We start from the raw sequence: 25,234 nt of genomic DNA, 5'->3' as shown, positions 1-25,234 counted from the left end.
AGATTAGAGAACTTCAACAGAAACAAAGAAGCTCAAACTGGGTTTGAGTTGTTATAAGCCCCCCCATCCAGCCCCCCTCTGATCATGAGATGGATGTCTCTGCTGTGGTCACTTCCCTTTCCTTTCCTCTGACCGCTGGGCTGGGCTGCGTCTCAATCCAGCTGCTCACATCCTTTCCAACAGGGGTTTTCAACCTTTTCATGCCAAGGACCCCCTAGCTGAGAGAGAGAGATGAAGCAGGGACCCCCAATACATGTTGTATAAAATTGTGTTGCAGATTAAAAGAAGCAAAAGTACAGAAAGAACTCCAGTAAAGTATAAATGCCACAACATTGTACTTAAGTACAGTATTTGAGTAAATGTACTTAGTTACTTTACACCACTGGGTGTTCCAAACCTTTCCTTTGGAGCCCCCAACAGCAGAGGCACTGTTTTTTCCTTTTGTTTGACGATGGGTTCCCAGATTGGATGACTCAGCATGGCCATGGATTAGCTTCAGGTGAGTTCATTCCTGGTTAGGCTGCTACTCCTAAAGCAGTCAGTGAATCTGAAAGTGTGGTCCTTGAGGGTACTCCGGGGGGGGATAAATTAGGCTAAATTAACGTGTACAATGTAACCAAATGGAATGAGAACTACTGACCTAAAGAATGTAAAATGCTTTTGTCCATGCTCAGAGTGAATGACATGCAGGCACACAATTCAGGCAGCAGGGGGCAGTGTCGCACAGAACCCCTCAGTGCAATGGATAGGATGTTGCGGACACAATGGAGTTGAAATGATGAAACCAAAGCAGGTAGGATGAAATGAACACGTCACAGGCCTAGTTGTTTTTTTTTCATTTTTATTTGAATGCTCTGTTTTCACTGACAACTTTCCTATTTAGACTTGTGGATACAAATCTTGAAAACAAACAAGCAAACAAACAAAGTTAACTATTATGCCTTAAAGGAATAGTTCACCCAAAAAAAATTACACACCCCATGAAGCACTGAATTCATGAAGATTTTGTTTTGTTTTTGATGAATTCCTAAGCCAATAATATGATTGTGTATTTCCGGTCAGTGGCGGACTTAACTGTAGGCAAGGTTAGGCGACCGCCTGGGGCCTCAAGAGTTAGGGGGCCTCATGAAAAAAATATAATACATATCTGTAGCCCTACTTTTAGCTTTTTAATGGATCCCATGTTAGTAAAGTCTGATAAAAGTATCAAACTCCCAAAATGCACCAGAATACTGGAAATTACATCTATTCTGTTAAAAAATTATCTGTGGAGGGGGTCTCATACTACCGTTCGCCTGGGGCCTCCAGATCCTTAAGTCCGCCCCTGTTTCCGGTAGGAGACTCAAAGAGACTACTTTGAGTCTCCTACCGGATACATACTGTATCATCTTTCCACAGATAATCAAATTATTGCTTCAGGAATGCGACAAAAACAAAAAGATATCCATGAATTCAATGCTTCAGTTCATGGGGTGTGTAATTGATAGAAAATAAGTAAAACATTTTGGTGAACTACTCCTTTAAAATGTGGCTTAATACACAGTTTCTCTCTGAAGGCCGTGAACAATGAAAGTTGTTGTTCTGAACTGAGCTGAGTTCTGAGCCCTTGTTTATCTCTTCACAGAGAGGAGTGTGACTCTCTGTGTCCAGATAAAACATTGTCCTTTCCCACTTTAATGAACTAAATGACCTCCAGCATTATCTGCACCTGTAAGCAGCTTTGTGGATCAGTAACAGGGTAGCAAAATGTTGGGAGAGGAGGAGGAGGAGGAAGTAGCATCCATGGAAGAATTTGGGGAGGTTGAAGTTTGAAGATGGTGTTGAGAACATTGTTGTGTCTTGAAACAACAAGGCTTTTGATTAAATTTGGAACACTGATGCTGGCAATAGAGCATTCTGTTCTTGGAATACAACATGGATATCTTTCCTAGGTGCTGCTTGGTATTGTTGTTTAGTTTAGTTTAGTTTAGTTTAGTTTAGTTTTGTTTTGCATTTATGTATGGATCAGATGTGTGAGAAGTAAAAAAGAATTATGATCTCAACTTTATTTGAGTTTTATTTAGCAGAAATAATAAAACAAATATACAAATAAACATGTAATAAAATGTATATTCAAAGAAAATCAGAGTTAGAAGATTTATACCAAAAGATAACACAAACAACAATAGTATACAAATATACATGTAGATTATATATGAGAGCACAAAATATAATAAATTGAAAAGAAAAGAAGAGAAGGATTGACAAGATAAAAAATAAAACCCATAGTTTTCACGACCAATAATGCAGCATCATCTAGATCTACCGTATTATATGTATGTAAAAGAATTCAGCGAACAATCAAAAGGGCATTACCTGACCACAGATCTCATCAAGGGCCAGCAATATGACTAAGGTACACATTCCACTTCAAATCATATTTATCCAACTGGTTATTCATCCTAAAAGATAACTTCTCTAAAGCAGCCACAATTCCAAGCTGAGAGAACCATAATGTGCTGGAGGCAAATCCTCAGACTTCTATTCTTTGTGAGAAGTACATAGCTTAGAAGAACTTTCTGCAGGTAACTTCACATCTAAACAGCAAACTGAGAGAAATTGTAATTGCTATGGAATCTTCAACCCACTTTATCCCTATTTTTGGCATGTGATTATAGACAAACCATTTCAATTTCAATTTCCCCAAAACACAACAGATCTTCGCTGTGAGCTTGTAGATCAGCTAAAAATAGTCAAATTTCCTCCATTACATCTACTTTACTTATATCCTTTTCTAACAATGAATTAAAAATCTTTGGTAACACAAGCCCTTTAACATTTTTCTTTTAATATCCCGGTCCATTTCATTGTCAGCACTTCCTAGAAATGCTGAGCTTTTCATTGGCTGTCTGAACCTATTGTCCTCTAGAATGGCTGCCGCCTTTCAGCGCTGTCTGCTTCCTCAGTGACAGAGGGACACTGGTGTAAAGTAGCTAAGTATATTTACTCAAGTACTGTACTTAAGTACAATTTTGAGGTATTTTTACTTTACTGGAGTATTTCCAATTTTCTGTACTTTTCTACTCCACTACATCTCAGAAGCAAATATTGTACTTTTACTCCACTACAATTATTTGAAAACTTTAGTTACTAGTTACTTTCTAGATTTAGATTATTATTACAAAACATGCATTAACCACTTCAGCCCTATATACATTTCGGCCATTTGAAAATAGCCGATCCACAAGCTTGTAGATCTGCTATTTTTTTAAAGATTTTTGTACATTTTATATATTTGAAAACTTGTGAAATGGGACATTCTGCACATTGAGTACTTTCTACTTTTGCTACTTTAAGTACATTTTGATACCAATACTTTTGTTCTTTTACTCAAGTAAATTTGGAATTTCCGGACTTTTACTTGTAACAAGTGTATTTTTGCAGTATTGATACTTTTACTTCAAAGTAAAAGATGTGAGTACTTTTTCCACCACTGCAGAGGGACACGGTGTGCTTCTTCAGTGACACAGGGGGACACGGTGAGCCCAGGGCGTTATTCGTCTGACTTAAATCATGTTTCAAGACGTTCCAAAGGCCCAAGAATTCCGCAGTCAATCATTCAATCAGCTTCTTTTAAGTCTGTTACTTCCCGCAAGTTCCCGGCAGTCTAAATCACTGATTCTCGGTGGGGTCTGGGGTTACCCTCCCCCCCAGGGGTCCTTGGGGGAATTCCAAGGGGTCCCCAGCTAAATTATTGATAGTTAGGAACCAAATGGATGGTTACAGGACCACCTGGACCACTGGTGGTCCCTGGAACCACTGGTTGAGAACCACTGACTTAATTGATCTAAATTCCATCTAATTATTTACTTCATGTTTTCCTTCTTCCCTTCAAACAGTTACTGTACATGTCATGAGGCTTACCACTTGTTTAATTAGTTTTTTTGCGGTTACCCATCCTCCTCCTTTTCATAAAATGTGCTTACTGAAGGATTTCAAGGTGCTTTGGGTACATTTTCACTTACACCGGAAACCCATAGCAGTCCTGAATCAGCATATATATCACATATCTCTATAATTCGAAATTATACTGAATGATTGTCTGATGTATACCTGATTGATTGATTGAATACTTTATTAACAGTTTGAGCACAGGACAGTACAGTTCAATACAAGGTCAGCTAATAGGATTTAAAACCCAAGAAAGCCTAATGGCTTGTTTCCATTGGGGTCCTTTGTACTCAATTCATAGAGACATTAAATGACAGACAGTTATACACTACCATGCAGAACATCATAAAAACAGTTAAAAAATACGAAAAACAAAAAATATGTACAGTAAACAGTTTGAGGAGGGGGGGGGGGGGCGGGGGGTAAGCTTTGACTTTTACAGGGGCCAGTTTCGAATTGCAGCCCCCTGTAGGTACTCTTTTAGGGCGATTTTGAAGGAGAGTAGGGTTTTACACTCCTTCACGGCTTTTGGTAGGGCGTTCCACATTTTAGTGGCATACTGTACGTAGCAGGAAGTGAAAAGGCCATTTAAGGCCCCTCCTATATGTGGCCATTTGACTAACAGAGCCCCAGGTATACTGTGTTTCATTTAAATCCATTAAGACCAGGAACGCATCTGTGTCATTTTAAGATTTCTTTGGCTATTTCAAAAATAGCAGATCTACAAGCTCATGGCGCAGCATGAGCTTGTAGATCTGCTATTTTTTTAATTTGTGAAAGTTTGTGAAAATCTTTGAATGTATATATTCTTAAAGTGATCATTTTTAACTCAATCTTTGCTTCATGGGGGTCCCTGGAACAAAGCATTTTGAGATGGGGGTCCGTGGCCAAATACTTATAATTCTGGGGGTCCTTGACATGAAAGAGTTTGAGATATAGATTTTTTATTTATTTTTTACTGTTATGATTTAGAAGACATTTGTAGAATCCCCCAGAAGCAAAGATTTGAGTTACAAATGTTTGCTTTAAAATATATATATATTCAAAGATTTGCACAAAATGTCCCCGATTTTTTAACAGCCCAAAGAAATCTAAAAATGACACAGATGCGTTCCCGGCCTTAATGGGTTAATAGAGCCAGGGGGGGCCTAAAAGATAGCTGGCCCAAGGCCCTCTGTGAGTCTAATCCCTGCTTTATTCCCAGTTCTACTGTTGTCTCATTAGCTGTGATTGAAAAGTAGTAGTAGCCGAATATTTAAAAGGTTCACACACCTGCACCATTCATATGCTGACTGGGTCATTCCTGTGTTAATTAGCGCCGTGCCGCTCCCCTGATAACAATCACTGGGGTTCTCATTCAAACCTGCCTGAGTATGATTGGACGGTGGATGGCGTGGAAGGGTGTTTTTGTATTAAAGACCTTGTCTGTGACCTGCGTGAGTCCTCCATATAGAAGAGGTCCACCTTTCTCCCTCCTTGTGTAGATGCCATCCAGGGCTTTTTGTCTCCGCCAGGCCGAAGGCATGGCCAAGACTATACGTTTTGCACCCTGTCCGTCCAAAAACATGCAAAAAAAACGTCCGCAAAACATGAATTACTCCTACAGACAAACAAACAAACATCACACAAATCGGTACACAGTATCTCTATAGTCATTAAACCAAAAGGGTCTTTCAGATTTTTCATATTCCATCCTGATTGGCTAAGATTGGCTTTCAAAGTTTGCAGGAGCGCTCCGTTTTGAACAAAATGCCTCAAATCATGAACACAGCGTGCGATTGCCGTGAAACTTTGCACACACATTGCCACTAGGCCAAGGAAGAAATGCCACCTTACATTTTTCAAATCGGCCTTGTGGTGGCTTTATAGCAAGCCGGTTCGCGTTTCATATGTGTGTGTGTGTGTGTGTGTGTGTGTGTGTGTGTGTGTGTGTGTGTGTGTGTGTGTGTGTGTGTGTGTGTGTGTGTGTGTGTGTGTGTGCAGTCTTAATATACAAATTGTATATTAAGACCATTTGTATATGTGCCAATGTGCATGGTAGTGTGTCTAGGTATTGATGCAGGTGTGTGAGGGGTGCTATGTGTTATTGTCTGTGTGGCTCTGTATTTGTATGAGTGAAGTAGACAGACAGGCAGGCAGCAGGCCTATGGCATCAATCGTTCGTAACCTGACTGCCTTGGGGGAAGTAGCTTTTCCGGCGCTTACCGCTCTTGGTCCTATAGTCTTTCAGTCATTCAGAGAATCAAAAGACCTGATCACACGCAGAGAATCAAAAGACCTGATCACAAGGCTTGTCTGCCTCTGTATAAGACCATCAGGTTGTGTCTAAATTGTATATGGTGTGTGAACATCCGCCACCTGCACATCCTCTTCACAAGCAACGAAACGTGTCTGGTCATGATTTGAAACATCAGACGGTTTTGTGTGTCTCACTTTGTCATGCTGCAGTACATGGTGCATTTCCAGTCTGTTTACTTGGTGTAGGGAGCACATTTTTTATTTTAACCACTTGTCTAACCAACCAGTGGTGGAAAAAGTGTTTTACTTAAGTAAAAGTATCAATACTGCAATTTAAAAGTACTCTGTTACAAGTAAAAGTCTGCAATAAAAAAATGCACTTGAGTAAAAGTACAAAAGTATTGGTGAAATGTTTGAAAATAGCAGATCTACAAGCTCACATGCGAGGCGTTGTGAGCTTGTAGATCTGCTATTTTCAAATAGCCTAGGTATAAAATAGGGCTAAAGTGGTTAATGTATGTTTTATAATGTAATCATTTATATCTGCAAAGTAAATAGTAACTAAAGTTTTCAAATAATTGCTGTGGAGTAAAAGTACAATATTTGCCTCTGAGATGTAGTGGAGTAGTAGTAAAAGTATAGACAATTTGAAATGCTCCAGTAAAGTAAAAGTACCTCAAAATTGAACAGTACTTGTAAATGTACTTAGTTACTTTACACCACTGCCAACATATTCTATTATTCAGAGGCTGACTAATACTATTATTATTATCAATATGGCATCTGGCCTTGGGTTTTGTGTGTGTGCACTGTGTTCACATCTTCACACACAATAACTCATCTATGCCACCGGAATAACATGCCTTAAAAATGAAGTGGCATTCTCCTTTAAACTTGTGGGCGGGGAAGTGGTAGCAGAGGTTTATGGGTGATCAGCATTAGGTTTCAGTTCCACCCCTTTCAGTATTTCTCTCTCTCTCTCTCCACTGCAGTGCACAGTCCAGGACTCCAGGCAGTGTGAGGGCAGGCACCTTGGGGCTTCATGTCTGCTTTGGAGGACAGCAAACTTGGCCGGCTTGACTATGAACCCGACTGCTGTCCGTGACGGACCACAACCTACCACTGGACAACTCCTACTACAACACAGACACATGGATTTGGCTCTTGACTTTATTTTGAGACAATAAGGACCGGATCAGGTTGACCTACATTAGTTACAGACTGTGTATCTTTTTTATGTCTTGGACAAGTGGTTGTATTTAAGTGTGGAGATGGCAAAGGCATGCAGACTGTATTTGGGCATGCTATCAGGTAAGTCAAACGATTCTATACACAACATTTGGGAAATCGATTCAAAAGTTCACCTTGCCCTATCTATCCCACTGAGTGTTAACGGAATTTACATCTGTTTGTGATTATTATAGAAGCTTGGATGTCCAGTCCAACACATATTCTTTTAATCACGTTCACAGGAGGAATGTTGTTCTATTAAGAGATGAAGTACATTCTCTTTAGTAGAGATCACTCGCAAGTTTCATGTAACATTATGTCACTGTGTATCCATTAAGTTCAACATTGTTTAGTTTGAATCTTGACCCACTTTCTACTAAATCTATACATAATATGCTTTTAAAGACAATAATGGGCTTAACCATTTGATGTAATAATGCTATATCTAGTGTGCTGCTGATAAAGTTCTGGACTAAAATGCTAGTTAACGATTGAATAAATGCCGTACATGACAGGAATACTGTATATGTTGCCTGTAATTGGTAATAAATAATGGCAGAATCTGTAGAGTTTAGTTGTGAAAGCCGAATCAAACTAATATGAGTGACCACAGCAATTAGTGGGCGTGGTGGTCAGTACTGTCTGTGTGTGCGTGTGCGTGCGCGCGTGTATGTGTGAACTGTGTGTGTGTGTGTATGTGTGTGCATGCGTGTATGTGTGAACTGTGTGTGTGTGTGTGTGTGTGTGCACGCGTGTGTTGTGTGTGTGTGTGTGTTGTGTGTGTGAACAAGAGGGAAAGATAGAAGTCTGCAACTGAGATGAAATGTAATATTTTTGTGCAAGAGAGAGAGAGCATAGGTTAGTGTGTGTTGCACAGGTATTTTCCTATTGTGTGTGTGTGTGTGTGTGTGTGTGTGTGTGTGTGTGTGTGTGTGTGTGTGTGTGTGTGTGTGTGTGTGTGTGTGTGTGTGTGTGTGTGTGTGTGTGTGTGTGTGTGTGTGTGTGTGTGTGTGTGTGTGTGTGTGTGTGTGTGTGTTTGTTTATTGTGTGACCCAGAGCTTTGTGTGTGTTGTTTCTGGCTGCAGCTTTGGCCCTATGCAAATACTCTCTGGAAGAATGGAATGCCACTGAGGAGCCGGCCAATCCAACTGTGTCTCCCTGTCATCACCATGGCAACAGAAACAATTGCACAGGTAGATATGTGTGTGCCGGAGGAGGAGGGGCCAGTTCACTTTTTGCTGTGTCATAAAAGTTTGCTTTGAAGTCTGAATCTAGCATACCACTTGAACGCTATAGTGTCTGGGACAAACATTCAGTGAAAATATGCCGATATGCAAGCTCACAACATGTTGCAACACGATGCGCTGTGTGAGCTTGTAGATCGGCTATTTTAGGCGAAGAGATTTGGTGCAGAGCGAAAGGTATATGGAGCAGACCCCCAGTCAACTAAAGTAGTAGTTTGCTAAGTATAGAGGGTTTTAAGTGGTTAATGAAAGAGTGATAATGTGTTCTGTAAACACACGCACGCACACGCACGCACGCACGCGCGCACACGCACACACACGCGTAAAGTGAAAATGACAGTACAGAAGTGGGAAATACAGGCAAGAGCAGTGGTGTAAAGTAACTAAGTACATTTACTCAAGTACTGTACTTAAGTACAGTTTTGAGGTACTTTTACTTTACTGGAGTATATGGCAAATGTAGTTACTAGTTACTATAAATTATTACATTATAAAACATGAATTAACCACTTCAGCCCTATTTTATACCTAGGCTATTTGAAAATAGCCGATCTACAAGCTCACAACGCGTCGCATTGCGACGCGTTGTGAGCTTGTAGATCGGCTATTTTCAAACATGTTAGTACTTTTACTTTTGGTACTTCAAGTACATTTTGATACCAATACCATTGTACTTTTACTCAAGTAAACTTTGAATTACGGATACTTGTAACAGAGTACTTTTACATATTGCAGTATTGATACTTTTAAGTAAAACATTTTGAGTACTTTTTCCACCACTGGGTAAGAGAAACAGACAGGCAAAAAGAGAGCGAACAAGAGAAAAAAAAAACTGTTAATGAAGGAAAGGGACAGAGGTGTCATATTCCACTATGTTCAGGGAGCCCAGTGCTAATTAAAGTGGCCTTCATGCCAACGAGGGGCCCGGCCTATGGCATGGTCACCACTCACTGCTCTGTGCAAATGGAGAAATACAACACCCACTCTTTATGAAGACAGCCTGGGCCAAATTACTTTGTTGTTTCATACCGGGGGCCTGTTTCCATCATTGGCCTGGCATTTTAATTCCCCTGTGTTTTTTTTTTCTTCTCCTCTTCTCTTTACTGATCTGCCGCACTGAGGAAGGGTGGGTTGTTGTTACTTTAAGACATGCATCAATGATTCCTGTCCATTGCCATTCCACGGACATTCTTTTTGTAATGAGATACTTTTCCTTTTCAGGACTAAAGGTCCATTATAAAGGCCCTGTTCTCATTGTGCTCATGTTTCAGCGTTACAATGGAGGCTATAGTCGCTTTGATGCGAGTTAAAACGGCACATTCTTTTACGAGCTCATATACAAATATAAAACTCCTGGGACGAGGTAGTAAAAAGCACGGCGGTAGCCTTGAGCGTTGGTTCTCAAAGTGGGGTCCGGGGACCCCCAGGGGTCCTTGAGGGAGTTCCAGGGGGTCCCCAGCTAAATGATAGATTAGGTACCAAATGGACCCTTATGGGTCTGTAACTCTGAGAGTGTACAAATGGAACCAAATGGACCCTAACGGGTCCATTTGGTTCCATTTGTACACTCTCAGAGTTAAATTGACATAGATTTTACAATATAAATTGCGGTCCAAGTGATAGAAATGCCATTAAATGTGGGTCCGTAGCCCTAATGCATGTCAAACTGGGGGTCCAATAAAAATGGTTGAGAATCACTTCTAGAGCCGTAAAAAATCTTTTCTTATGGGGGGTCCCTGGCATATCTTTTCAAATGGGGGTCCGCATGCTAATAAGTGTCAATTTGGGGGTCCTTGACATGAAAAGGTTTGAGAACCACTGCTGTAGAGCACCCTGATTGGCTGTTTAGCTTGATTGGTCAGACAGGCTCCGTACAGTAGACCTCTCATCATCTGCTACTACTGGTGCAGAAGCAAGCCTAAATAAGCCAGAGAGATTTGCCCGTCGCACATTTGAACTAGATACCATTATTCTCAATCTCAACTCTCAATTCCCAGACCAATCGATCAACTCCAAAGCAAAGCAGTATAGTCTACGACAGCGCAAAAAATGCTCTGTGTATGTTTTGGTCGAGCAGATTCTCTGAGAGAAACAAGCGACGCGGTCTATGAAAACGAGCCCAAAAGAAGCGACCATGCAGTTTCATCACTTGAGCCCTATTGCATCAGCTATTTAAAAAAATAACCTTGAAAGCCAGCCCAAATAAGCAACACTTCAGAAACGAGCCCAAACAAAAGCAACCAGCTGCTATGAATCGACAAGCGACTTTACAGGGAAACAAGCCCAAAGTCGCTTATAATAAGCAGACCTGGCAACACATTGGCAGGCCAGCCTGCCAATGTGTTACGTGTTACGCCCTCCAATTTGCACAACAATGTGCGCATCGGCCGACTGCTTCTGCTGAACTGAATGCCAACTTTTAGTTGGCATTCAGTGTAGACTACCAGTCTGTTGCAGTCTGTTGTAGTCTGATGTAGTCTGATTGGTGGAGAGTCACCTTCAGGCTAGCCTCGATCTCCAGGCTTTTATTTTCCGTCGCGTTTTGCTCAAAAATAAAGCCTGGACCAAGCCGTTGACATTTCTGGCATAGGAAGTGGGAGTCAACCTTTCATTTCCCCAACCAACCAGAGTGCAGTGGGCGTCGCTCCAAACGCAGTGACTTCGGGGCTCTGGGCTGCACATTGGCGGAGGTGGAGGGGTGCGGGGCGGGGGCGGGCGCACATATCGGTGAACCAATGGGAGCCCTCGGATGTTTTCTCCGGATATTTTGAATCCGCCCCTCTAGACCAGATATCTAGATGCGCTGGGGCAGGCTACCTTCAGGCTTACAATCAGTCAGATTCAGGCTGGGGTTAGGCTTATTAGAGTTATGCCTCATTTATACTTAGTTACTTACAGTAGCTGCGACGCGGTGTCAGCTTGTAGAACGGCTATTTTCTGCTTGTGACACAACTAAGTATAACTCAGGCTTCACGCTGAGGGTTAAAAAATGGCAAAAGAATGAGTAAAGATAGCATTGATAAATGTGTGTGTGTGCGTGTGTGTGTGTGTGTGTGTGTGTGTGTGTGTGGTGTGTGTGGTGTGTGTGTGTGTGTGTTTGTGTGTGCTGTTAATTGACACACACGTATTACACCCTCACAGCACGGTGACAGCAGGCCTTTCCAGGCAGTGTGTAATTGGTCTTCCCCCATGCAGGTCTATTTATATATCAGGGGCTATTCCAGTGTATGAGGCTCAGGGAGGTCAAGGAGGTCAACAGAGAGAGAGAGAGAGAGAGAGAGGAGCATGAGAAGTTATGGGGCGTCCGGGGGGCACGGGGGTAAAGTTCCATCATGCCGACCACCACCAGCATGGAGACTTCTGGCTTGGCCGTGTTTCAGGGGTTGGAAAGCGAGCAGGGAGGGTGATCTCTGTCACTGCATTACAGGGGTGGAAAAAGTACTAAATTTAGTTTACTTAATTAAAAATATCAATACTCCAATGTAGAAATACTCTGTTACAAGTGAATGTCCAGAATTCAACATTTACTTGAGTAAAAAGTTCAAAAGTACTGGTATCAAAATGTACTTAAAGTACCAAAAGTAGAAAGTACTCATTATGCAGAATGTCCTTTTGAAAATAGCGGATCTACAAGCTCACAATGCGACGCAGCTTGTAGATCGGCTATTTTCAAATGGCCGAAATGTATATAGGGGTGAAGTGGTTGATTTTTTTCTTTTTATTGTTTTGTATTAATAATCAAAATCTACAAAGTAACTAGTAACTAAAGTTTTCAAATTATTGTAGTGGAGTAAAAAGTACAATATTTGCCTCTGAGATGTAGTGGAGTAGAAGTAAAAGTACTGAAAATTAGAAATACTCCAGTCACGTAAAAGAATACCTGAAAATTGTACTTAAGTACAGTACTTTTGTAGTACGGGCTTTGGCCGTGTTTCAGGGGTTGGAGAGAAGGGCAGGGAGGGTGATCTCTGTCACTGCATCACATTATCTCCTACTAGGTTGTTGGCTGGGACACCAGAGAGAGGTAGTGATGAGTTCATCCGGATGTGTTCCGCCCTCCAGGTGAAACTCTACCCTGTAAAGTGAAAAGAAGCCACCGGTGACGTGGCGTGTTATTTGGAGGAGACACGTGGTTGTGTCTCCAGGCCAGTGGTTCTCAACCTGTGGGTCGGGACCCACAACGCCTCGCGTTGTGACCCCCTGGTGGTCCCCAGACACCACGTTGAGAACCAGTGGTCTACTCTACACCAGTGATTCTCAAACTTTTTTCATGTCAAGGACCCCCAAATTGACACTTATTAGCTCGCGGACCCCCATTTGAAAAGATATGCCTCAGGGACCCCCATAAGAGAAGATTTTTTTACGGCTCTAGCAGTGATTCTCAACCATTTAAAATTTCAAAGACCCCCAGTTTGACATGCATTAGGCTACGGACCCCCATTTAATGGCATTTCTATCACTTGGACCGCAATTTATATTGTAAAATTGATGTCAATTTAACTCTGAGAGTGTACAAATGGAACCAAATGGACCCGTTAGGGTCCATTTGGTTCCATTTGTACACTCTTCAGAGTTACAGACCCATAAGGGTCCATTTGGTGCCTAATCTATCATTTAGCTGGGGACCCCCTGGAACTCCCTCAAGGACCCCTGGGGGTCCCCGGACCCCACTTTGAGAACCAATGCTGTACACGTCCCCAAGACCAACCAGTAGGGGCCGGCAGTGACAGGGACTAGTACACGGGAGGAAAACGTGTGGAATAGAGACCCCTTTTATCAGACCATATGTCACACTGACATCATGCAGGCGTGCCATGCGCATGCAGGCAGGTTGCAAAAGAACCCAACCAACCACTCATATAAGACGCAATGGAAAAAAAGAAGAATGTAAAAAAAATGCATTCCATCAGACCTTTGGCAGCAGTTTGCTGCCCAGTGCGGAGGTAGAAAGAAGGCTTACTGTGAGTGAACCCTTCTTCATACTCCTTGCTTTCTTTCGTGTGTAAGCGATTCCCAAACCAGTTGTCCTCAAAACCCCCCCCCCCCCCCATTCACCCCCATTCGCTGTGGTCGGGCCGAGACGCATAGAGGGAGCGCTTGCCGACGCGCAGTGGTGTATAGTAACTAAGTACATTTACTCAAGGACTGTACTTAAGTACAATTCTGAGGTATTTTTTACTTTACTGGAGTATTTCCAATTTTCAGTAGTTGTACTTTTACTCCACTACAATTATTTGAAAAATTCGGTGTAGCGTTAGTTCATGTAGACACGGAAGGCAGGAGGTTTATGCTACGTTCACTCTCCCCCCCCCCCCCCCCATTCATTTCGTTAACAAGTTAATTCATACGCACACCCACAAGTCAGTATGTTTAACCTCTCGTCATTCTCATTCGCTACAAGCTAACTCCCTCACGCCCTCATACCCACAGTGCGTCTCAGGCGGTTCATTTAAGCAGCCTCTGTTCGCTGTTCATTCTACGTGCTTCGCTGTCTCAGCTGGTTGTACAGCTGTTGGTTTTCAAATTCCCTCCACCGCCCCGGCCTCCTCCCTGTGGCATTTAGTTCATATTGTTAATAGGTTGATTCTGTGGATTGTACTGTGGTTCTATGGATTGTACTACGATAATATGTGGTAGTGTAATTATGCATTGAAGGTTTAATGTTATGTTCATGTAAAACTGTATTTTATGGTCTGCTCTGGGGGTTTGTGATTTCAAATCTGTTGTCCTGCTTGTGCAGGAAATCTGTAATATCACATGAGCAGAGTCACACCGCCAAACTGAATGCAATATCATTGCAGTAAATGGTTAATATTGGGGTAAATGGTTATATGCAATACATGGTAAATGGTTAATAAATGGTAATGTTTCATCCTGAGCTGAAGTGTCTAAATGAACTTTAGTTACGAGTTACTTTGTAGATTTTGATTATCATTACAAAACATACATTACCCACTTCAGCCCTATATACATTTTGGCAATTTGAAAATAGCCAATCTACAAGCTCACAATGCGTCGCATCGTAATAGGGCGACAGAAAATAACAGGGCATTGATTTCAATGGAGAAGTGACGCCATGTTCTATTTGGTTCCTCAAGCTCCGTACCAAATCTCTTTGCCAAAAATAGCCGATCTACAAGCTCACAACACTTCGCAAAATTGTGAGATCGTAGATTTCACCGAATGTTCGCCCCCAGAATAGGTACCCTAAGGTTCATGAGGTTCAAGGTTCAAGCTAAAAATGCCTAAGAATTGTTGTTATAGAAATATTTGCCTTGAGTGTGTTACTATACTCCTGAAAGAAATTAAATGCAGTTTTGTCTCCACAGCAGACCCTAATAAAGAGACAGGCGAGTGGAGTGGCCATTTCACCAAATGTCCCAAAGCACTGAAGCACTACTGCATCCACGGGGACTGTCGTTACATCGAAGAGCAGAAGGTTCCCTCATGCAGGTACCACACACTACTGCACCATGTAGGACAGGTACCACACTACTGCACCATGTAGGACAGGTACCACACTACTGCACCATGTAGGACAGGTACCACACTACTGCACCATGTAGGACAGGTACCACACACTACTGCACCATGTAGCTTCTAAAAATATTCAAAATCCCAACAGTTTTTCGGGAAAAAATATTTAAAAAATCTCTTTCACGATTTTTCAAAAATAGCAGATCTACAAGCTCGTAGCGCGGCACTCGGTGCCGCGCTATGAGCTTGTATATCTGCTATTTTTGAATAGGCAAAGAAATCTAAAGTGACACAGATGCGTTCCCGGTCTTAATGGGTTAAAAGAAATCTAAATTCTAAATCCTAACAGTTTTCTGAAAAAAAATGTTGTTGGTACAGTGGTGTGTTCAAAACCTTTTCATGTCAAGGACCTCCAAAATTATATGTATTTGGCCACGGACCCCCATCTCCAAATATTCAGTTCCAGGGACCCCCAGAAGCAAAGATTTGAGTAAAAAAAAAACGCTTTAAAAACAAATAAATTCAAAGATTTGCACACATTTTCACGATATTTCGAAAATAGCAGATCTACAAAGCTCATAGCGCGGCACTCGGTGCAGCGCTATGGCCTTTCGGTGAAAATAGCCTTTGGCCTGGAGGAGACAATCACACAAGAAATATTTAAAAACAAATATTTTTTCAAGAAATCTCAGGATGCTTTGAATGCAATACTACTAAATACTTAAAAAAGAAAACAAAAGGACAATTATTCTACATCTCTCTGTTCCCAAGATATGACTCAGAGCTGTTGATATTACTATTCGCTATTTTTTAAATAGTGCATACGTGGTTAAAGTTGTGTCCCTGAGCAAGACACTCATCTGCTCTCCCAATCGTTTATCATCTGCAGCTGGGTGGAACTGAAACTTAATTCCCCCCACGAGATTAATAAAGGTCTAACTTTAAAAATGACTAAGGATTGAACAATGGATGATGGATGGATGAATGACAAGACGGAAGGAGTGGTTCAAATTTCTCTGGAATCATATCTACTTTGTACTATGTATCAGCCTACCATAACAACGTGCATTCTAAGGGCTGGCTCGCCAACAAAATATTGTCTCTGACTGCGATCATGTTCCGAACAGGAGATACACAGAGTTCCATGATGCACTGAACCGAAGCATTTCTTTGTCTAATGTGATTGATGTTATGTTAAAGGGATACTTCACTTTCGGGTCGGGGAAACATTTAAAAAATATATTAAAAATAAATGAAAAAAGTAATGGAAAATTCATGGCCCCCTCACGCATTAGAGTGTCCTACTAATGTGTGAGGGGGCCTTTATTTTGCCATAACTTCTTTCATTTTTTTTTATATATATTTTTAATGTTTATTTTATGTGAAAGTGAAGTATCCCTTTAAGTGTGTAACTCTGTTTCTTGTATTTGGTGTTGCACGTTGTGCTGAGGATGATGCGAGACAAATTTCGGACCAGTCCAACAAGAAATGATCCTCAATCAATTAATCAATCAATCAATAAATCAATCAATCAGAGATTTCTGATTGGACCTCACAACAGTTACATACATGTACTGTACTGTACAACCTCAGGTTCAGAACCTATCAAACTCCAAAATGATTAATTCACTTGTTTTGTTTGTTAATACTGTAATTATGGCCATTTTTGCCCATCACTAGGCACTAGGCAGGCACGCAAGCAGACAGACAGAGAGACAGACAGACAGACAGTGGTGGAAAAAGTGCTTAAATGTTTTACTTAAGTAAAAGTATCAATACTGCAATATAGAACTACTCTGTTACAAGTAAAAGTCCGGAATTCAAAATGTACTTGAGTAAAAGTACAAAATGATTGGCATCAAAATGTACTAAAAGTACGCAAAGTAAAAGTACTCATTAGGCTCATAATGTCCTATTTCAAGTTTTCAAATGTATAAAAATCTTTTGAAAATGGCAGATCTACAAGCTCACAATGATCGGCTATTTTCAAATGGTCGAAATGTATATACTGTAGGGTTGAAGTGGTTAATGTATGTTTTGTGATAATAATCAAAATCTACAAAGTAACCTAGTAACTAAGGTTTTAAAATAATTGTAGTGGAGTAAAAGTACAATATTTGCCTCTGAGATGTAGTGGAGTAGAAGTAAAAGTATTGGAAATGGGAAATACTCAAGGTAAAGTACAAATACTTCAAAATTGTACTTAAGTACAGTACTTAAGTAAATGTACTTAGTTAGTTTCCACCACTGCAGACAGACAGACAGACATCCACCGATTTGCAGATTTTTGGTGTTTCTAGATTGGAATCAGATTGTTTTTTATCTGAGCAGCAACAAAACACAATGCTATGTGTTGTGACCAAAATATTTGGGACCCCTTCTGTACAGACCACCTGGGATCCACCCTTCTTCATTTGTGTCACTAGTATACAGATACAGTCATAGTGACAGTGTTGATTTCGTCGACTAAAACTACGATGAAAAATGTTTGTCGACTACCTTTTTTCACTGACGAAAACTAACTAAAAACTAAGCTATGATGACTAAAACTAAGACTAAATATATCGACAATTTCCTCAACAAATAAAAACTAGACGTTAGTGAGGGACGAGTGGAGAAGAGATCCAGTAGAACTAAAAGACAAGTCATTTTATGCTTGGGTGCGCTTTAGGTGTTGCGCTCTGAAAATAGCAGATCTACAAGCTCACAATGCGTCGCGCTGCGACACGTTGTGAGCTTGCAGATCTGCAAAAAAATACGCCAAAATACATTTTAGTCGACTAAATCAACTGTCGATTTAGTCGACTATAATCTTATGATATTTAGTACGACTAAAACTAGACTAACAGTAAAGCATTTCAGATGATTAAAATAAAACTAAATGGAATTTGATTCAAAAGACTAAAACTAAATCAAAATTAGCTGTCAAAATCAACACTGCATGTGGAAGTGATGTTTTTCCAGAGTGAGAGTCTTTTTGTTTATGTTTTTTTTTCATCCCGTAGGTGTGAACATGGTTTCATAGGCTCCAGGTGTCAGTATTATGACCTGGGCTTGCAGATCGGAGAGCAGCGCCAGATCATCATCGCTTGCGTCATCACGGGCCTCGTCTTCCTCATCCTCCTCATCGTCTTCATCTGCATGTGTTCACAGTGAGTGGAAAGAAACCAGTGTCGTGCAATGAGATCAATGCCTTCGTTTTATTACATGGCTGTTGCCGACTCGCCATGTTGAGCGGCTCGATATGATGTGATATGTTTGATATTTATGCTTGAGAATATCACAGTAACAAGATATTATCTCATAATAGCACGTTTCTTTTAGTGCAGTGCAGATCCATGACCAGTGGTGTAAAGTAACTAAGTACATTTACTCAAGTACTGTACTTAAGTACAATTTTGAGGTGCTTTTACTTTACTGGAGTGTTTCCAATTGTCTCTACTTTTACTTCTACTCCACTACATCTCAGAGGCAAATGTTGTACTTTTACTCCACTACAATTATTTGAAAATTTTAGTTACTTTGCAGATATAAATTAAATATAAATATTACATTATAAAACATACATTAACCAATTCAGCCCTATTCTATACCTAAGCTATTTGAAAATAGCCGATCTACAAGCTCACAATGCGTTGCATTGTGACGTGTTGTGAGCTTGTAGATTGGCTATTTTCTAACATTTTAGTACTTTTACATTTTGATACCAATACCTTTGTACTTTTACTCAAGTAAACTTTGAGTTCCGGACTTCTACTTGTAACAGAGTATTTCTACATTGCAGTATTGATACTTTTACTTGAGTAAAACATTTGAGTGCTCAGTTTCCATGTGGCGTCAATCATGTGACTGTCCCTTCGCCCCGAGTGTCACTAGTACAGCTGTGGTGCAAACTTTGCACTTGGATATTGTGGAGCAAAAGTGATATGCAGAGAAAATGCCTGTAATTATTGCAATCCACATCCAGCATCTCTAGCAAAACAGACAACATATAGTAACAGGGGACATTTATCAAAAAAGAAAACCTTCAAAAATAGCAGATATACAGAAAAGGTTTTGGAAGTTTTCAAAGATGTCAGACAATGTTTTGAAATCATTTCAATTTTTTATTTTTATTTCACAGAAATAGGGCTTGTGTGGTTAAGCAAGTCAAGGGCAGACCACGATATTTTACTTATGTCTCTGCGTTGCTCACCTGGCATTGTTGGCAATTGGGTTCCATTTTACACACTTTGATGAAAGTGATGTCTTTAACCTTTTCATTGAACAGAAACATTTTTTCACGTTTCTTTTCTATTGTTTTGAATGCCGTATATTTGGCTCAGGAATCAGCCAAAAGTGAAGTACAGATATGGTGGCAGTCTAATCAAAGAACAGCAAGGCATGAATAGAGCTATCATATTTATGCGATTAACTTTTGTACTTTACGCATTTGGACCGTTTTACAGAAGCTGTGAAAATTGCAGGTTCTTTTTTTTTTTAAATCTTGCTCCAAAACGTGTCCTGAGCAAAACTCCTGCTATAAAAATCCTGCTGGAAATTGTCGTTAATTTATTACTTTTATTTATTCTATGGAAAATGACATGCCGTGATTTGTTTTCTGAACTATTTCTCGACCACTACAGATTTTTGTATCACGTGAATGCATGTGATGGTTTCTGATTGACGTATTGATTGACATAATAAATGTCTAAATGTGTTTCAGTCGAAGGTACGCGCTCTGTAAGCGGAGGCCGAGGAGGACGGAGGAAGAACCTCGGAACGGAACAGAAAAGTTGAATATGATAGATACTGGTGAAGCACACAGAACACTGATGCCAGATTCAACAGAACACACCAACGATTTATGAGGTGACTGCATGTTTGGGTGTGGGTGAGTGTGTGTGTGTGTGTGTGTGTGTGTGTGGGTGTGTACTTGTATCACTATACTTGTGAGGGCCAAGTGTCTCCGCAAGAAGGGGCGAATCTACGGGTGGGCCTGGGTGAGCCCCAGCCAGATTGAATCTGGGCCCACCCGGAATGACCAGCTTTTTCCCACCATATATGAGATCCATAAAAACTACAGATTCCACTGGGCACAGTAGCGTCACAATGCTTGTGATTCCATCAGACGAGTTTCAGACCCATAAGTCAACCTTTTCAACCTGTGACCACCCAAAAAGAATCATATTTGAACTGGGGACCCCCACCCTGATAAGCACTTGGAATGTGTAGAGTTGAGGCATTCAATTTAGATGCCTCAACAGATAGATATTGTGAAAATAGCCGATCTACAAGCTCACAACGCCTCGCGTTGCGAGGGGTTGTGAGCTTGTAGATCTATTTTCACAATTGTTGCCTCTTTCTTATATTATTTGACAATTTGGTCAAGGTTTGACCAGTTTTTTTAGTGTAGTTTGTTGATTATTTTGATGCCATAATCTGGACGCCCCCAAAGGGTCCCGACCCACAGGTTGAGAACCACTGCCATGTGGCAAGCGTGCGGAAAATATGCGCCTGGTCTCTTTTTTTTTTTTTGCGTGTCGTTCGCAGAAAGCAGCCAAATAGACAGTGAGAATAATTGTCATATTGACATCATGCACTATTCATTATAATGTTGAAGCTTAAAAACTCAGGCCCACCCAGATTTTTCCAGGCCCAGTCATTATAAACGTTCTGTATCCACCACTGCGCACAAGTATACTGTAGTAGAATTAGAGAAATAGACTTTAGTGAGGACTATGAATAAAAACGTGAGGATTTTACTACAGTAGTCCTCAAAAGATAACTGGTTGGTTTTTAATCGTTACAAAAGCTTTTTAGAGTTAAAGGCCATTCATGGCAAGCACTATGAATAAAAACGAAGGCCGGAGAGGCCAAAACGTTCTCTTTTAATACATTATTTTGGGAGCATTAACTATTTCACTGCCAGACTTATTTCAGACTGTGTCGTCCCAGTGCCAGGAAAAAGGTGCATTTTTCCTCTGTTTGTTTTTTAACATTGAAGTGAATGGAGCAGCAATTTTTTGGATAGCGTTATCTCCTAGTTCCTTTGAGATAAACCCCAAAAAAATTCAGAAAAATTCAAAAAAATTATAATAATAATAAATTTTCAAATAAAAATTGTTTTCATATTTTCGTCATTCCGTCATTGGCCATGATAGCCATAGAGCCATCGGACAGGAATTCCCGTCCGGGGCAGTCAAAGAGTTAAGACGGTGTGGCCCTATTTTAGTCCAGAGATCGTAAACCCACTATTTGGGGATTTAGGAGTGTGCAAGCTAGGGGCGTTCCTGTGTTCAAAAGTTGCTATTTTGGGACACCAGCCTTATCTGCAAAACACCTGCACTATTACATTATGCATAGGTGTGGTTTGGGCGTTACAATAATAAAACCAATCACCCTGCCAGATGCCATTGCCTTTAACAGAAGACTGCACAAGCCATTATCCCCAATGCAATCTTACCTCTCCTCTCTCCCTGTCTGCAGTGTTGCCAGGTCTGCGTACAGACATAAGTATCACCTACATGTCACTGATTAGAGAGAATTTAATATTGTTGTAATCAGTTCATTATTTCCTGTGTAATCGATAAATAAAACTGAAGTGTGTAATTTGGAGAGCATTGCGCGCAGCACAAATTATCTATTTTGAATAGACTATCATCTTATATAGACACAATTGACACAAGGAATTGACACTCTCACTTCTGATGATTATAGGAACATTTGAATCACAGAGATTCGTTGAGAATCAGGAGAGAGGGAGCCTTTGAATGTTGTGCCGTTGTGCGCCCCGGCCGACTCCCGACATATCCATTGCAGGCAGGCTCTACCAAACCAATTTGGCACAGCGGGTGGTTTTAGAATCCGCTATGTGCTTTTACAAACGTGTGTGGGCAAGATAGCAATTTTAGGGAAAGCGCAACAACACGCCCACAAATAACGGAGTCGGCATAATGAATAGCGTGTATAGCGGCCACAAGATACCGTTTAGGGACAGTGTCAGCTCCCTTATGCGTAATTCACAGGTAGCGGGCAGCGGGTGCGGGTAAAGCAGTGGCAAGAATAGAGACCCTTCTCTTTTTATTTACACTTTGTGGTCAGGATTAGGCATTGAGTTTAGCTTGATAGGCTGATTTATACCTGGTTGATAGGCTATTTTTCACCGGCAGTGTGTACAGTATACGAAAATGTTGATGTCCTCACAAGTATAGTAATACAAACGTGTGTGTGTGTGTGTGTGTGTGTGTGTGTGTGTGTGTGTGTGTGTGTGTGTGTGTGTGTGTGTGTGTGTGTGTGTGTGTGTGTGTGTGTGTGTGTGTGTGTGTGTGTGTGTGTGTGTGTGTGTGTGTGTGTGTGTGTGTGTGTGTGTGTGTGCGCGCGCGCGCGTAATATTAAGTGTAAAGCTCTGCGATTGTCTCATAACTCAACTCACATGAATCCAGATCAGACGGAGACATTCCAAACCGTTTCCACACCCTATATAGAGTTCTGTGGGCATATGTGTGTGTGTGTGTTAGATCTCTAGCAGACAGGGAATTGTTTGGGTATGAGAGATACTATTCTTCCTGTGGCAGCTGTTGCTCTTTGTCTTTGCAGCGATGGTGAGATGTGATCCAGAACACGGGGCAGAGCGTTCTGCTGGACAGAACTGAGGCCTGCATGCTGCAGCAGAGAGCAAAACCCTCTCTGGAAAGGAGATCAGTATTGGACTCTGGGATGGATGGATGGATCTATCCAAAGTGATTGGAAACCAAAATGAAAGCAGTTTCTTTTTCATACAACAGCAGCACACCTAAAAGAACAATTACAAAATGTGACGAGTGGGAGTTTAAATCTTCCATCTGGTTACTTGCTGGAGAAAGAGCTTTATCTTCATGTATAGAGGAATAACCTACACCCTTCACTCACCCAAAGTCTGACTGCTCAGAACCAAAGAATGATGATGGGGAAAAAAGTAATTTTGTACTACCAGTGGACTAATTCAACCAGACAGCCCACTGTCACGGCCGATTATCAATCTCCCTGTTCAATTATGAAGTTAACCACTTAAGCTTTTTTATTATTATCATTATTATTATTATTTGGAAAATAGCCAGTCTACAAGCTCAAATTATTTCGGAAATATACGATCTTACAAGCTCATAATGCGCATCGTGGCACGTTGTGAGCTTGTAGAGCGTCTATTTTGGAAATACTTTTCACCTTAAAGTATAATGACATCATGACCACAATAGGGACCCCAGGGTTAAAGGGATAGTTCACCCAAAAAAAAAAACGTTTTTTTCTATCGATTAGTCACCCCATGGAGACCCGCCATATCTTTTGTTTTTGTCTCATTCCTAAGCCAATAGTTTGATGACCAGCGGACCGGTAGGCAGCCGTTCCCGGTAGGAGACACAAAGGAGACTCTTTGTGTCTCCTACCGGAACCGCTGCTGGTCATAAAATTATTGTCTTAGGAATGAGACAAAAACAAAAAAATATCCATGAATTCAAGTCTCCATGGGGTGACTAATGGATAGAAAAAAGTGCATTTTGGGGGTGAACTATCCCTTTTATGTGGTTAAATACTAAGTAGGTTAGAATCTCAACATCCTCAAAGATGAGAGGAGAGAAAAAGAGATTCTGAAACAACCATAGACAACAATTATATCCTGGTTTTAAGGTTCACATGATCACATTACATTATGTATTGAACGTCCTGCTAAATATTACATGTAAAAAAAAAGCTTATGATATTTCAGTATATCCTATTTATACTTGTTCTGTTGTTATAACTAATATATACGCCACGGTTTGCAACGAGTTTCACATTCCTCACATCCGTTTTGACCCTTATAGCAGTGGTGGGTTCTCAAATTGGCCCCTCAGGGGTCCTTGACGGAGTTCCAGGGGGTCCCTGGAAATGATTGGTATAGTTTTGGTACAACCAAATGGACACTTATGGGTCTGTAACTCTGAGAGTCAACCCCATTAAAAACCAGGAAAGCATCTGTGTCATTTTTTGATTTTAGCGTTGGCTATTAAAAAAATAGCAGATCTACAAGCTCACAGCGCGTCACTTCGTGCCGCGCTGCGAGCTTGTAGATCTGCTATTTTTTTACATTTTTGAAAAAAATCTATCAATCAATTACTCAACGTGAAACACTTCTAATTGACAAAATCAGGTCTTAATGGTTTGTCGACTAATGACCAAACTTGGGTCCTTTAAGTTAAAAAAAAAAAAAAGTTTGAGAACACCACATCATGCCTTATAGAATATTGTTACTCATCAATGTCAGGCAAATGCAAGCAAACCCTTCCACACTATACTGTGTGGTGCTGCTGCAGCAGCTCTGCAGGATCGACGGCTGGCTGGCTGCGGAAGAGAGAGAGGAGGCACAAGGTTGAACTTGTACTAAAAAGAGACTTTTTGATCTGTATATTTGGAGCCCGGCGTGCAGCCTCTGGGCTCCGGAGGAGGACGAACAGCCCTGCCTGTGTGTGCAGGACAGGACTGGGGTGAAAGTGCTCCACTGTTGTCCCAGACACTTTCCAGACTAACCAGCCTTTCACGAGGTGTAATGTGTATCTATATATTAACTTCTCTAACTCTAAATGGGGGAGTGAGTGGCAGAAGTTGGCAAGAGGGTAAAAAGTCAGTGAAGTTTTGGTGGTTTTTCAGGCTCGTGCTATTTAAATGTCACCCATTTTTTTTTCAATAAAAGATTCTGTGTATTCACGACGTCTGCAATCCTGAAATTGCGTAACGAAAATCTATCTGTTTACCAATGACCGCGACCTTCACCGGCAGGTAAATTATGAAGCTGCAATCTTTACGTATTTTAGTGAATAAAGCATTATTTTTTGACCAATCTGTACGGGAGAGTATGTTAAGTAAGTAATATAATCTACACCAGTGGTTTTCAACCCTTTTCACATCAAGGTCCATTATTTATTCGACATTTGAGCAACTAACCACCATTTGATGAGATTTAGACTCAGACCCAAGACTTAGAATATTTTGTTGGATACGATTTTGTCAACTAAATAGGATTATTATTTTTATTTTTTTCATGTCAAGGACCCCAGATTAATATGTACTGTATGTCTGCGGACCCCCATCTGAAAATATTTTGTGCCAGGGACCCCCAT

The 25,234-nt window shown here is 40.8% G+C and overlaps 1 protein-coding gene across 3 annotated transcripts; it reads left to right on the top strand.

Moving 5' to 3' along the window:
• Positions 1 to 349: 349 nt before the first annotated feature.
• btc (betacellulin, epidermal growth factor family member) lies at positions 350 to 23,451 on the top strand. 3 transcript variants are annotated; one of them, XM_080420035.1, is made up of 8 exons: positions 350 to 499; positions 675 to 793; positions 7,161 to 7,479; positions 8,484 to 8,591; positions 14,975 to 15,095; positions 18,125 to 18,271; positions 19,825 to 19,970; positions 22,698 to 23,451. In XM_080420035.1, exons 3-7 carry the CDS (start codon positions 7,440 to 7,442, stop codon positions 19,967 to 19,969), a joined length of 561 nt encoding a protein of 186 aa, XP_080276161.1. In that variant the 5' UTR covers positions 350 to 499; positions 675 to 793; positions 7,161 to 7,439; the 3' UTR covers position 19,970; positions 22,698 to 23,451. The 3 variants fall into 3 exon arrangements, with proteins under 3 accessions (XP_080276161.1, XP_080276160.1, XP_080276159.1); XM_080420034.1 differs by having other exon boundaries at positions 14,972 to 15,095; positions 22,676 to 23,451; XM_080420033.1 differs by having other exon boundaries at positions 351 to 499; positions 14,972 to 15,095.
• The last annotated feature ends 1,783 nt before the right edge of the window (positions 23,452 to 25,234 follow it).

Source organism: Gymnoscopelus braueri, assembly GCF_963280865.1.
Source record: "Gymnoscopelus braueri genome assembly, chromosome: 22".
Taxonomy (NCBI): Eukaryota; Metazoa; Chordata; class Actinopteri; order Myctophiformes; family Myctophidae; genus Gymnoscopelus; species Gymnoscopelus braueri.
The sequence above is the reverse complement of the archived record's forward strand: the minus strand, read 5'-3'. Positions and strand labels throughout refer to the sequence as shown.